The sequence below is a fragment of the Mesoplodon bidens genome, assembly GCF_964165515.1.
Source record: "Mesoplodon bidens genome assembly, chromosome: 8".
Lineage (NCBI taxonomy): Eukaryota > Metazoa > Chordata > Mammalia > Artiodactyla > Ziphiidae > Mesoplodon > Mesoplodon bidens.
This window is the reverse complement of record NC_138165.1, coordinates 85,402,288-85,415,201: the sequence shown is the minus strand read 5'-3', so window position 1 is coordinate 85,415,201 and position 12,914 is coordinate 85,402,288. Positions and strand designations below refer to the sequence as shown.

Genomic DNA, 12,914 nt, shown 5'->3' with positions numbered 1-12,914 from the left:
GTCAAAGGCTGCACCCTCAATGGGCACAGCCACACTCTACTGATCAAAACATCACAAGCTTTGCCCTGATTCATGGGAGTGGAAAAGTCAACTCACTTCCTGATGGGGAAGTAGCAAGTTCTCACTGCCGAAAAGCACGTGGGATAGGAGATATCGCTGTGGCTCTCTTTAGAGAATACAGGTCTGTCACTTGATGTTAGATTGGACCCTGAAGGATGATTAGGCATTGATGCGATGGGCAGAAGAGTCCAGGAGGGAGTAACGCCTCCAGCGGTGGGAATAGCCCGTGGGCAGGCCTGGAGATCAAAATGGTAAGCCTTGAAGGAGGAACTGAAAGGCCTTTGTGACTAAGTGGAGGAATGAGGGGAGGAAGAGTGGCATGGAAATGCTGGGGCACACAGTGAAGAGCAGAGTATGGTTTTGAATGCATATTTACATCAGAAAGCGAAGAGAATAGCTGTGTAGGTTCCAGACAGAAGCAATGGAAAGCACTAACAGTGAAATTCCTAGAATAGGAAGAACAGATTAGCCCAGAGGACTTGGGGTGGACTTGGGGGGTGGTTCAGGGAAATCTTACCCAAATTACTTAGCTAGCGTGAGACAGAATTAGGATTTGGACCTAGCTCTCACTCTAGATCCACTAGATTGCTTGCTGTTTCTCCACTGCATTGCTCACCACACTGCCTATGGAAAGTCATTTTATATAATAAACTTGAAAATCCCTTGCTAACCAAAAGGTGATTTACTCCTCCTAATTTCTTCCAAGCCATCCAGGCAAATACCTTCTAAGTTTTCTAGACTCAACTCAGAGGGCACCTCCTTTTGAAGGCCTTCTTAATCTCTCCCTCACCTTTGCTGGCAAGTGACCCCTCCCTCCTTCCCCCACCAAATCTGTTTCCATCCTCTATCAAGGCAGTTTTTTGGACTTATTTTCTTAGGCTCATCATGGTAGACTGTGAGCCTCTTTAGGGCAAGGACTGTATCTTATTCATCCTTCCATCTTCAGCATCTTGGACCTGTCGTGACCTTAATGGATGGTAGATGAGTGGTTTCCAGAATCCCTTGTTAAACAGCATTGAAATGGTTCTCAAGTTGAATTGTTACTGCCCTTAATGAGGATTAAATGAGGCATTGCATAGGGAAGTGTCCCTGGGACTTCATACTTTCTGTGGGCCTCAGTGTCCCCTCTGTGAAAGTTGGGGTTGAGAGGATGATCTCGAAGGTCCCGTCTTTGTCTAACAGTCTACAATCTTAGAACACAGTGTGATGGAGTGTTCCACAAGCCAGCAGTGCTGGCTGTCAGTGGTTATATGCTCCTAGCCAGCCTGTGAATACCAAAGCAGGGAGCACAAAGAGTATATTCCTAGACATTTTGATTTAAAAAAAAAAGAAAGAATCAGTTTGAAGGTATTTACTCTCTCTAGTATGATTAAAGACTGAATTTTAAGAACTAGGTAAGAAAAGGAACATTCATCATAGAATCTTAGATGAATAACTTAGTGCTCAGCACCTTGGTGCCTCTTCTATAAAATGGGAAACTCATATTTTATTATGTTCATTTAAAATTTTAGTAAATAAAGAACTAGAAGTTTTAGATTTATTATGTATTTCTTTTTCTTAGTGTCTGGTGTACAAGATAAAACTGAAAAATTCCAAGTTTCAAAATGACAAAAGTAGTGAAACTCTGCTATAGGATTCAAGAGACTCAAGGCTTAGCATAGACACAGCAAACAAAACCATGTTTGCAGCTAGAAAAATATTATAACTGATCTTATTGCCAAAAATCAATCTGTGCCTTGCTTCATGAATGCTAACATAATAAATATGAAAATGTAAAAAGTAGACAAATTCACAGTCATTATCACTTTATAAGAGGTTAGCCACCAAGTTCCTGTGACCTGCAAACCTTCTTGATACATTTAAAATAACAGGCTGTATATAGTAGTTTTACTTACACACATTAAGCAATGTAGATTGGTGCTGTTGATTTAAATGTAATGATTTAATGACCTAAGTGCTAAAAATGATTTTAATTAACCACAGAAATTGTGCAGTTTTAAAGAAGAAAGCACATTTATGTACCTTTGCAGCAACTTGCAAAGGTGTTGCTAATTGCCTAGTTTTACCTACTTGTAAGTAGGTAAGGAAAACAAGGCTTACCTAGTTGTTTTGTTTCTTTGTTCGTTTTTTTGGTAAAGATACAAAGGTGTATGTTGAGCACATCAAGTGTTGCTAGTGTGACTGAGGAACTTTATTTGATTTTTAATCAGTTTAAATTTATTTATTTATTTATTTTCTAAATTTAAAAAATTTATTTATTTTTTATTTATTTTTTGGGCAGTGTTGGGTCTTCCTTGTTGTGCATGGGCTTTCTCTAGTTGCGGCGAGCAGGGGCTACTCTTCATTGAGGTGGGCAGGCTTCTCATTGCAGTGGCTTCTCTTGTTGCGGAGTGTGGGCTCTAAGCACTCAGGCTTCAGTAGTTGTGGCATGCGGGTTTGGTAGTTGTGGCTCATGGGCTTTGGAGCACAAGCTCAGTAGTTGTGGTGTACAGGCTTAGTTGCTCCCCGGCATGTGGGATCTTCCTGGACCAGGGCTTGAACCCGTGTCCCCTGCATTGTCAGGTGGCTTCTTAACCATTGCGCCACCAGGGAAACCCAATAAATTTAAATTTAAATAGCCATGTATGGCTAGTGTCTACCATATTGGACAGCATCGCTGTTCTCGTTTGGCCTGGCCTTGGAGCTCTAGCATTTCCCAGACGGTGTGGTTAGTGTTACGATTCTTTCTGCCCAGACCCAAGGCTGGACCTACTCGTAGGCCAATCCTCAAAGCCTCAGGGAGTTTGGATCCTGAAGCCTTTTTGCAAGATGACTGGAAGAATTGTGAAGTCCAGAGTCATCATCAGGCATTACATAATCTAAGCTTAGGAAACACAGCACAAAAACATTCAGGTTAATAAAAGGGCCATTCTCCCTCTCTACTTCCCCCTTGCACCTTTGAGCCTGACAAACCATCAGTGCTTTCAAGGTTTGTGACAGGACTCATGCATTTATGACTTTCAGACTGATTACGATATAAGTGCAGTCCCAGAATTCCTAGTCTCTTTGGCTAACTCTTTAGGTCAATATCACAGAGATTTGCCAGGGCAGTCTTTTCACAACTGCTCTCAGAGGCTTCTCTGTATGAGTAAAAGCTGCTGACCTTAATTCCTCTTATCAGGAGTCCTACCCTGCTCTGTGTAAGTTCTAATACAATGTAGTGATGTGTACTTTTTTTTTTTTTTAAGATTTTAAATTTTATTTATTTATTTTTTTGACTGCATTGAGTCTTCGTTGCTGCGCGCTGGCTTTCTCTAGTTGCGGTGAGCAGGGGCTACTCTTCATGGCGGTGCGCGGGCTTCTCCTTGCAGTGGCTTCTCTTGCTGTGGAGCACGGGCTCTAGGCACGTGGGCTTCAGTAGTTGTGGCACGTGGGCTCTGGAGTGCAGGCTCAGTAGTTGTGGCGCACAGGCTTAGTTGCTCCACAGCATGTGAGATCTTCCCGGACCAGGGATCGAACCCATGTCGCCTGCATTGGCAAGTGGATTCTTATCCACTGCGCCACCAGGGTAGTCCCAGTGATGTGTACTCTTGACAGTGGAACTTCTCTGTAGGTGTTGTCCACGTTTGGGCATGACTGCCATGGAAGAGATGTAAAGATGAGGAAGTAAGCGGGCAGATTTATGTATATAGAATACAATGAACTATGTGCCAATGTTGTTCTTTTCATTTTCTTTCAGGAAATTAAAGATGGTGGTGACATTGCCTTGACAAGCACTTCCTGTTGTCTTTACAGAGGTCTCACTGAAGAATAATCTCAAAGGAATGTTTGTCTCCCAGTACCTTTGTTGATGACTGTTATCATCTAGCAGATGCTTTTAATATCCTGGAAAACATCAACCACCCTTGTGCTTGGCCTGCTCTGTGCAGCTAAATGAAAGTTCCTTCCAGTTGTTTCCAGAACTGTGTTGCCCAAAACTTTACCTCTCTTCGTCGGGTGAATGTTCATGAAGCCCTTTCCTGAACCAGCTTAGGAGGCTTAGTCCTCTTGGAGCCTGTGACATGGAAGCTTTGGAAGTGGATGATATCAGCCCAGCCCTGGAAGTTACTGAGGATTTCTTTAGTACTTTTGACAGTAAGCTAGAAAAGGCTGTGCAGCAAGCAGAGGTTTATGGGATTCAGGAAGTCCCTGAACTGGTGGGGCATGAGGTCCTCAGTAACATAGACAATGGTGCTATCAGAAATGTCTCCTCCCTGGGCAAGGGAGGCATGATCTGGGACCATTGTAAGACCAGGTTCTTAGAAACCAAAGCTCAAAATGTCTTCCCTGCCAAAGAACAGTTTATGGTCCAGAAAGGGACAACCCCAGATAATCTGTCCTGGATGGAACAAAAGGAAGCTTCAACCTTTGAGTTTTTCAACATCTGTCAGCGTCGGAGGGACAGACCTCGTTCTGTGAATGACTTATTGGATGAGACTTCTACTTTTAAGCCTGGCCATGCTCGATCAAGGTCAGATATTACCCAGGTGGACTGGAGGGTGGTCCTCAAAACCATGCCTCTGCAGCAGCAGCAACAACCATCTCTTCAGGGCCCTCACTTCACCAGGCCGTCTTTTCTGTTGTCCTCATCAAACAAGGTAGAAGATGCTCAAGGAAATATGGGTATGTTTTTATATCTGACTGCATTTAAATAATTGGTGATTTTCCTTTGTCTCTCTTGCATCTACCTCATGAGAGTCTTACTCTCCATTGTCCATGTCTGGCTCTGCCTACTTAAGCCCCCTCTTCCATTTACCTTTGCACTTACCTTACCTGAAGTCTACAGTCTTATTCCTCCTAGGAGGAACTGAGTGAAAAGATGACTACGGTTAATTCTCCTTTCCTAATCTTATATGTTAGAATCAGAACATTCTCATAATTAATGAATGTAGTACTTTCCTTTGAACATTGTACGATACTGCTTATTCACATTGGTAGATGTTGATCAGCTCATACCTTGGCCGTAGTCTTGTGATATGAAGGATTAAAAGATGTGTGAAGACACAGTCCCTGCCCTAAAGAACTTCTCATTAGGTTGAGGGGATCAGACACTCCCAAAGACTCAGGAAGGCGCCCAGTGGTGAGAGAAAGGAGGTGCTCAACTGAAATGCCTGGGAGGGAACTTTGTTTTACTTTATATTGTTGGAATTTTTTTAAAAAAATGAGTGAGTAGCAGCAATTGTCAGAGGATAGAGGAAGGGGAAGACACTCTGGGCTGGGCTTGTCAGGAAGCACTTGTGAGACATGATGGAACTTGAGCTGGACCTTGAAGGACACTAAGTTGCAGAAAGAGAGTCACAGTTGGAGGACACTCGGTCAGGTTTATGGTGTGGACCAAGGGGGAGACAAGGAGACCAGGCTGACCCTTGAGGAGACCAAAGGATCTCATGGCGGTCGTGGGAGGAAACATTTGGAGAGGTTGGTTAGGACCTCATGGTGCAGGGCCCTGATTTGTTTTTTCCTTGCACTTTATACACACACACACACATGCACATGAATATGTACTCATGTACTCACCTGTGAACTTCCTCTTCTGTGAGACATGACAAACCATCTCTCTGTTTCCCGCAGCATTTTTCTTCACCGTAACCTCATTTATACAGGCTATCCATTTTTCTTACTGATGATTCTTCAGTTATCCTGCTTAACCTCTTAATTTAGATGGCTTCTGCTTAATTAACTGGGGAGACTATTTTATGTACTTAACTGCTATTTTAGCGTTTCTTCAATCTCTATCATTGCTTGCTACTCCATTGATACATTTAACATTGTATTTTATTTACTTATTTTACATTAAATTTTAAGTAATAACATTTAGTTTGTAAGTATAACTTGAGGCAAGGATATGGTATAGTATGTCCATTAAGGAAATGCAGTCTTCCTGCCTATGAGGTGCTACATTATTTTCACACCCAGTTCAAATTTATCCTTTTAAAATACTCTTTTTCCCCCACTCAAATTTATGACCTGTAATTCCTTATCTTCTCTCCTAGACTTTCACCAGTCCTCTGTAACATCTAGCCAAATGGTGATCATGGGAGTAAGAAAGAAAAGGACATTATAAAGCACAGGGCTTGGTAACTGGCTAGACATTAGGGGATAGACAAGTTGCTGTGACCTCAGTGCCTGGCAGCATGAGACCTTTGCCTTGGGCTCACGTACAAACAGTTGTACTCATTGATCAGCAAACAACCTCAGTTTTTGTTTGGTTTCTTGGAGTTCACATAGATTTTTTTTTTTTCAATCACTAAACCACTGTAACCATTCTAAATCCCTGGCATAAACCAAGTTAAGAGGATGTCGTATTTCCAATTTTATTTTTTCCAATCTTCTTTGGATTGTAAATGTAAGAACCAGCCTTCCTCGGGTTCTCTAAAGGAAGCTAAAGAAAGAACTTTCCTTAGCTTCTCACTTGAGGATATGACAGACCATGATTATTACTTTTTAATTCTCAATTTTAAAAAGTTTGAATATTATGTTGAAATATAAGTACTGAGTGGTATTTTGAAAACTAAACTGTAACCAATGGCCTTTGCAAGTATTGATATAATATAACCTGGCCCCCTTTTGGTCATCCACGGGATACGCATCCTATCTGGAATGAATAAGGCTGGGGAAATGGCCTGCCAAGTGTCTGACACGTGCTCCGTCTGGCATACTCTGGAGATCAGGAGAGAGAAATCTCGGTCCTGTTGCTCACTAGGTAAAGGGCAGGGGCAAGCAGGGCCCATGGGCTGCCCACTCTTGGGCTGGGGGTGGAGAGGAGCTCTAGGTTCATGGCTGGTCACCCACTCTGCCAACTGTAATGCTCACAACATTTGGGAGAGGTGAGGAAGTGGCAACACTCACGTGCGTACTAGTCAAGATCAGCCAAGATCTCTGAGTGAAGTTCACTTTAAAACCTTGGAAAGTAGCCATCCAAACTGAAGAAAGGCTTATTGTCTCTCCTGAAAGCATACGCCGAAAAGCAGAGGAAGGCGGTGTGGTATCTTGGCCAGAGCTGTAGCTGAGGACCCAGGATATCGGGGTCAGGCCAGATCTCTTCCTTGAGCTTCAGACTCGTGTGTCTTGCTCTTTGGTGAACGCCTCTGCTGGAGTGTCCCACAGGCACTTCAGATTCGGTGTCCAGACAGGGCCCCATCATCCTCACGTCCTCCACTCTAGCTGTTCTAAAAATTAACAAGGGTTAATGATAGGCTAAGGGCTCCTCAGAAGAAGTAAAATGTAGTCAAATGGGTCTCCTTTGAGGAGGGCACCTTGGTGTTTTTGTGTGCGTGCATCCCAGGAAGAGCACCTTTACTAAACAACAGGAAACAAAACGTGCCAGGAATCTGACCCAATACACAAAGCAGCAGGTGAGATTCCTGATGGGAAAGAATGACTCCCCATGGAACATAAATAGATACCCTCAAAGTACATATATTTCACACGAGTGTGTACATACACATGTAATATATTAAAAGAAATTTGGTTTCTACCACGAGAAGTTACTCAGCAACAATAAATCAACGTCGCACCTGAGACAGGGAAGTGCGGGCGCTGCAGCCACGTTGTAAACCGAGGCGCACCTCCGTCCTGCACACGCCTCCCCTCTGTGCACTGTGCACACTTGCTGGCTGGGGGCTTCTCTCTGCCCCTCCCCCCAGGCCCAGCAGATCCAGTGTTTGTAGAAGAGCGAGTCAGGGAAGAAAGGTGGCCCTGTGGCCTTGGAGCCCACCCTGCAGAGCCCAGGAGCTGGCTGCAGCGGGAAGGCAAACACCCGAGGCCACCGCCGCCTGCCTGGAGGGCCGCCTTGGCTCTGGGGTGAAAGGAGGCGCTTGGGACCCCAGCAGTGGAGCGGCAGTGCGCCTGGTTTTCAACAAAGAGTGTGTCTCTGGGGTCCACCCAGCACCCTCCAGATCTTTGTAGTTTGGCCAGCGGGGGCTTCTCCTAGGATCAAATGGCTTTTGGGAGGGGAATCCAGAGTCACCAGGGCTCAGCCCTGTGAGTGTGTGTATGTGCGTGTGCACACACCCGCATACACACGTGCTTCAGTGGAGGTCAGCAAGTTGCAAACAGGTGTTCTACAGGGGCGCACTCAAATAGTGTCTGCTTTGGGGTCAGTTTGTCACTGCGTTCTGAGTGTCCCCATGCCAAAGTGGATTTGTTCAAAAGATGCCAGTTGCTAGAGGCTACAGATACAGAAGACACGTTACACACTGGGGGGTGCAACCCTCTCAGGACGTGGCACAGAGTTTTAGTAAGAAAACAAACAGAAGAAATGCGCAGGAACCCTTTCCTCACTGTAAAGCCCTTTCGTGGCACCACAGGCAGACAGGGAAAGGCTATCAGGGTTTGTGTCTAGCCCTGTCACTCTCTTACTTATGGGCTTTATTACTTTGTAGTCTCGTGTTTTCTCCAGTTGATTTTTGTTTGTTTGTTTGTTTTGTTTTTTTGCGGTACGCGGGCCTCTCACTGTTGTGACCTCTCCTGTTGGCGGAGCACAGGCTCCAGACGCGCAGGCTCACGGGCCCAGCCGCTCCGCGGCATGTGGGATCCTCCCGGACCGGGGCACAAACCCGTGTCCCCTGCATCGGCAGGCGGACTCTCAACCACTGCGCCACCAGGGAAGCCCTCTCCAGTTGATTTTTATTTTTTTCTGGATCCTTTTTCTGAGGTCCCCTGAGTAGCTTAAAGACTTAAACCAGGAGTGGTTCTTCTCCTCCTCGACCGCCGCTTCCTCCTCTTCTGCCACCCTCATTCCCTCCCTTTCCTTCCATAACGACAAGCCCAAGGGTCTTCTTCATTAGGCAGGGCCTCTGTGTCTTCTGCCTCGTTTGGCAATGATTAACTAGGCTTGTGAGCCTTACTGAGGATAAATGATGCTTTGGGTATAAAGCAAACCAGATTTGGGCATATTGAGGGCAGTGGATAGCGGGGGTATAGTAGGAGTTGTTTGGCTAATGGGCAAGCCTGTCTGAAGAAGGCCTTCTGGTCAGACAAAGTAGCATATTGGTTAAAAAAATGACTATAAACCTAGACTGTTAGAATTTCATTCCTTGTTTCAGTACTTACTAGCTGTGTAACATAGGGCAGGTTTCTTAATCTCTCTGAGCCTTAATTTTTTTGGGGGGAGTGGGGCATAAAGTGTGGGATAATAGTAGTACTTACCTCAGTATCTTGTGAGCATTAAATGGGTTAAAAAATCTAAAGTGCTTCTGAGAATCATGTTTGGCACACAGTAAACACTTAATAGATGCCTTAAACATTTAATAATATTATTATTACTATTACAGTTGAATTTGGAAGTCATCCATGAGAAGCAAAGTGACACTACCCAACACTCCTAGTTTTCCCTGGCACAGTCAGTTTCATAAAATGGCCTCGTAATAAATATTTCTCGAATTGGCCCTCCTGCATTGTACTTTCTCATAGCTGTTAACTGGTTTGTTAATGGGAAATAGACCATCCATTCCCTCTCTCATACTGATTTGTCATCAGCTGTTTACTCTCTTCTACACCAGAGTTTACGGTCACTGAGGAAGGGATTGTTTCTTATGCACTGCATTATCCTCAGTACCTCATATAGCGCTCTGAACATAAAACATCCTGAAAACATTTTCTTACACGTGAGATGAATGCATTTCTGATTGAAATCAAGCTGATAAATTAAGAACATGAGTTCTTTAGCTGGTTTATGTCCTTCTAGAAAAAGAACAACTCCACCCTCTTTTCCGAGGGCCTTGCACCATCATCTAGCATCTCATACCTTGCACATCCTCTCTGTGAAGTTCTTTAGCAGCAGGAAATGAAGATTTGCTTTCATCTCAAAGGCTGCTGTGCACTGTCCTTGTGATAAGAGAGAATCAAACAGATATGGCTTGTAAAGTAGCCCCTAGTGTTGGAAGAATGGTGCCCTGGCCTTGGAGGAGTCTCCAGATACCATCTCAGACTCCAGGGTCACACAGGCATGGGTACAATTACCCTTTGTAGAGGAATCTGACTGCTGTTTGGTGAGCACAAAGCCTAGGGAGATAATTGTGGTGTGCCCTTTAGTCTTTCTGAAGTTGGCAGTCACGTGAGGCAATTTTTTGCATCACTCCTCAACTTTTCCCTGTTCCCTCATAGTGTTTCTTTACAGAAGGCTATTGCTTTGGATTTGAAGATCCCTTCTTTCCTAGGTTTTTGGTATATATGAGAGCAGAATACATCAAAGAGATTAACAGCCTACTTGTTACTATCAAAGCCAACATCTGAGCACCCGGTGTGTTCATCCTCAGGGTAAGTGAGAGAGCCCAGGTGGAAAGAGAAGGGAAAAAATAACAATAACAGCAGCAAACACTTACTTTGTTCACTATTTTAAGTGCTGTGCAGATAACAGCTGATTTAATTCATATAACACTCCTGTGATATAGGTATTTTTATTGAACCCTTTTTAAGGATGAGGACACTGAGGTACAGAGAGCTTAAGGAATGTGCTTACAGCCCCCCAGCTAGTAACAAGTGGATCCTCGATTTGGACCCGGGCACTCTTTCTTCAGACTCCATGCTCTTAATCCCTAAGCTGGAGCTGGACCCCTACTTTGGAAGCCAGTAGTTCTCAGTCTCCAGAACCCTCCACTATAGAAGGCTTGTTGGCAATCAGTCCCTGTGGGAGTAAAGGGTAGGAAGTGGTGTGGAGGAAACAGACCTGGGTGATAATATTCATCAACTAAAATTACTCCCTCAGGGAATCACTGGTTAGGAAAACTGAGACCCACCCAAGCAGTCTAGCTAAGCAAGGATTGTTTCCTGCCTTTAATACATTTACTACATGAACAGTGCAGAGCTGGTCACAGTCCTTTAGAGGACCAACGAATCTGCAAAAGGAAGACTGTAACTTTGCCTTTCACACTCTTAAATGTTATCCATACAGAAAAGCATAAGCAAACCGACCCCTCTGGGTTTGTGACCACGGAAAGAAGGCTTCAGAGTTTTGCCCCATCTTTGGCTTCCTTTTTCAGTCTTATTCAGAAGCCTGTGAATGCATTCTAGAGATTTCATTGCCTCAGGAAGACAGACTATGCTAAGTGCTAGGGTACTGCCAATGGGTCCTACTAGGTGGATGGAGTATAGCTTGAATCCAATGTAGTTAAGACTACCTGCATTACCTGAGGATAGAATAGTCATAGCAAAAAGTTTAGGTCATAAACTGATGGGGAAGGAATAGAGATGGCAACAGCAGTTCTTTTTAATTTTTTTTCAGCTTTATTGAAGTATAATTGACAAAGTTGTATGATATTTTAGGCGTACATCATGATGATTTGATATATGTATACATTATGAAAGGATGTACCCATCCATTAAATAACACAGTCATCACCTCATTTCAAAGGCAGCTATTTCTAGAGAACCTCAAGGTAGGTGGTGGAGACCGAAGCTTCCTCAGCGCCAGCTCCCTTGCTCCTGCCTTCCCAGGGTCTGCCATGCCCTAGGCAGCTGTAGCGAGGTGTGACTGGGAACTAGCCCTGAGGGAGGACCCTGATCCCACAACCACAGTGGCTCCTTTTCAGTCCTAGCACTAATCTTCATTCTGTACAGACATGCCCCTGGCTAGTATCTGTCTTAGCCCTTTCCCCCTTTGCACCGCTGTTACCCTGTTCTTGTTCACTAAGTAATGATACAGCCAGAGGCAGCAGGGAATTTCCTGGGGGATAAAAAAGATGGGGTTCTAACACCATAGAATTACAATCCAAATATAAACATATATTAAGGTAAGAACATAAAACGCCATAAGAACGTGTGGACACTAGATATGTTATCAATATGAAAAATAGGTATATACACACACACTCTCTCTCTCTCTTTCATCCCTCTAAGTATATGCACACGGTAGAGGCAGGTGAGACTATATGGAAAGAACACTCATCAAGGACTTGCAAGCATTGTATTGTAGCTCTACCCCTGACTCACCATGTAGGTTTGGAAAAATCACTTGTCTACTGCCTTTGGTTTGTAAACTCGTGAAGCAGGTTAAATCATCTCTATAATCTTTCCCAACTCTAAGATGATATTATTTGATGTTGTTGAACTGACCTTGACTTACGGTTGTGTGGGAGCCAATTACTATAGTCAGAGAGGTAATGGAAGGTCATGATGGGAATATAGGTATGGTTGAAATTGGTTAACACAGAAGAATTTCCACGTGCCTTGTGACTCTACTTCTGGATGACCTGCTGTTGCAATTTTTCAAATAAAAAAGTTTTAGAAGAACTCCTTGGCATTAGCTGTGGAGCTCTGAAACTCAGCAGACTGCCCGAATCTGACTGACTTTTCTCTCCCTGTGTTTACATTTTCATCTGCTTGGCAAGGGCAGTGGTCAGCTGGGCTTTTGTTTCAGTCGGTTTCACTCTCTGGTGACCTGGTACCATCCCTCTGCCTGTTTTTCTTGTGCTGTACTTTAGGAGAAGGTCTCAAGCAGAGTTTTTCTGTAGGGCTAGAAAAACCATGGCAGTATGGTTTCTTTATCTGGAGTTCTATGTTGCTCTGTTTTGATTCCCTTTTTCCCCATCTTTCACTAGAGAAAAAAAAAAGAAAGCCAAATTTGGGACTTATACTAAAATGACTGCTTTTTCAATTATGATGTTTCTCAAAAGACTTGGAGCCAGTAGAGGTGGGAATATTCCTACGGGCTAAGAACAAGTGAGGTCACCAGGACATGGGCTCTGCTGAATTTATGATTCGCCCTTCAGCAAGATTAGTCAGTGCAAAGAAATTGCTAAAATAGGTCACAGAAAGTTGATTTTATATGGTTGTATAGTTTCCATTGGTTATATTTTTCGGAAACCCAACATGCCTCATTGCTAGCCCGCATCCTG

At 43.9% G+C, this 12,914-nt stretch overlaps 1 protein-coding gene across 11 annotated transcripts in view; it reads left to right on the top strand.

Moving 5' to 3' along the window:
- Nucleotides 1-12,914, top strand: part of PLEKHM3 (pleckstrin homology domain containing M3) — a 193,118-nt gene that overhangs the window by 19,121 nt on the left and 161,083 nt on the right. For all 11 annotated transcript variants that reach the window (XM_081242662.1, XM_081242661.1, XM_081242659.1 and 8 more), the window contains one exon: nucleotides 3,779-4,701. In XM_081242662.1, coding sequence (XP_081098788.1) covers nucleotides 4,101-4,701 — 601 coding nt within the window. In that variant the 5' untranslated portion in view covers nucleotides 3,779-4,100. The remainder of the gene's footprint in view (nucleotides 1-3,778; nucleotides 4,702-12,914) is intronic.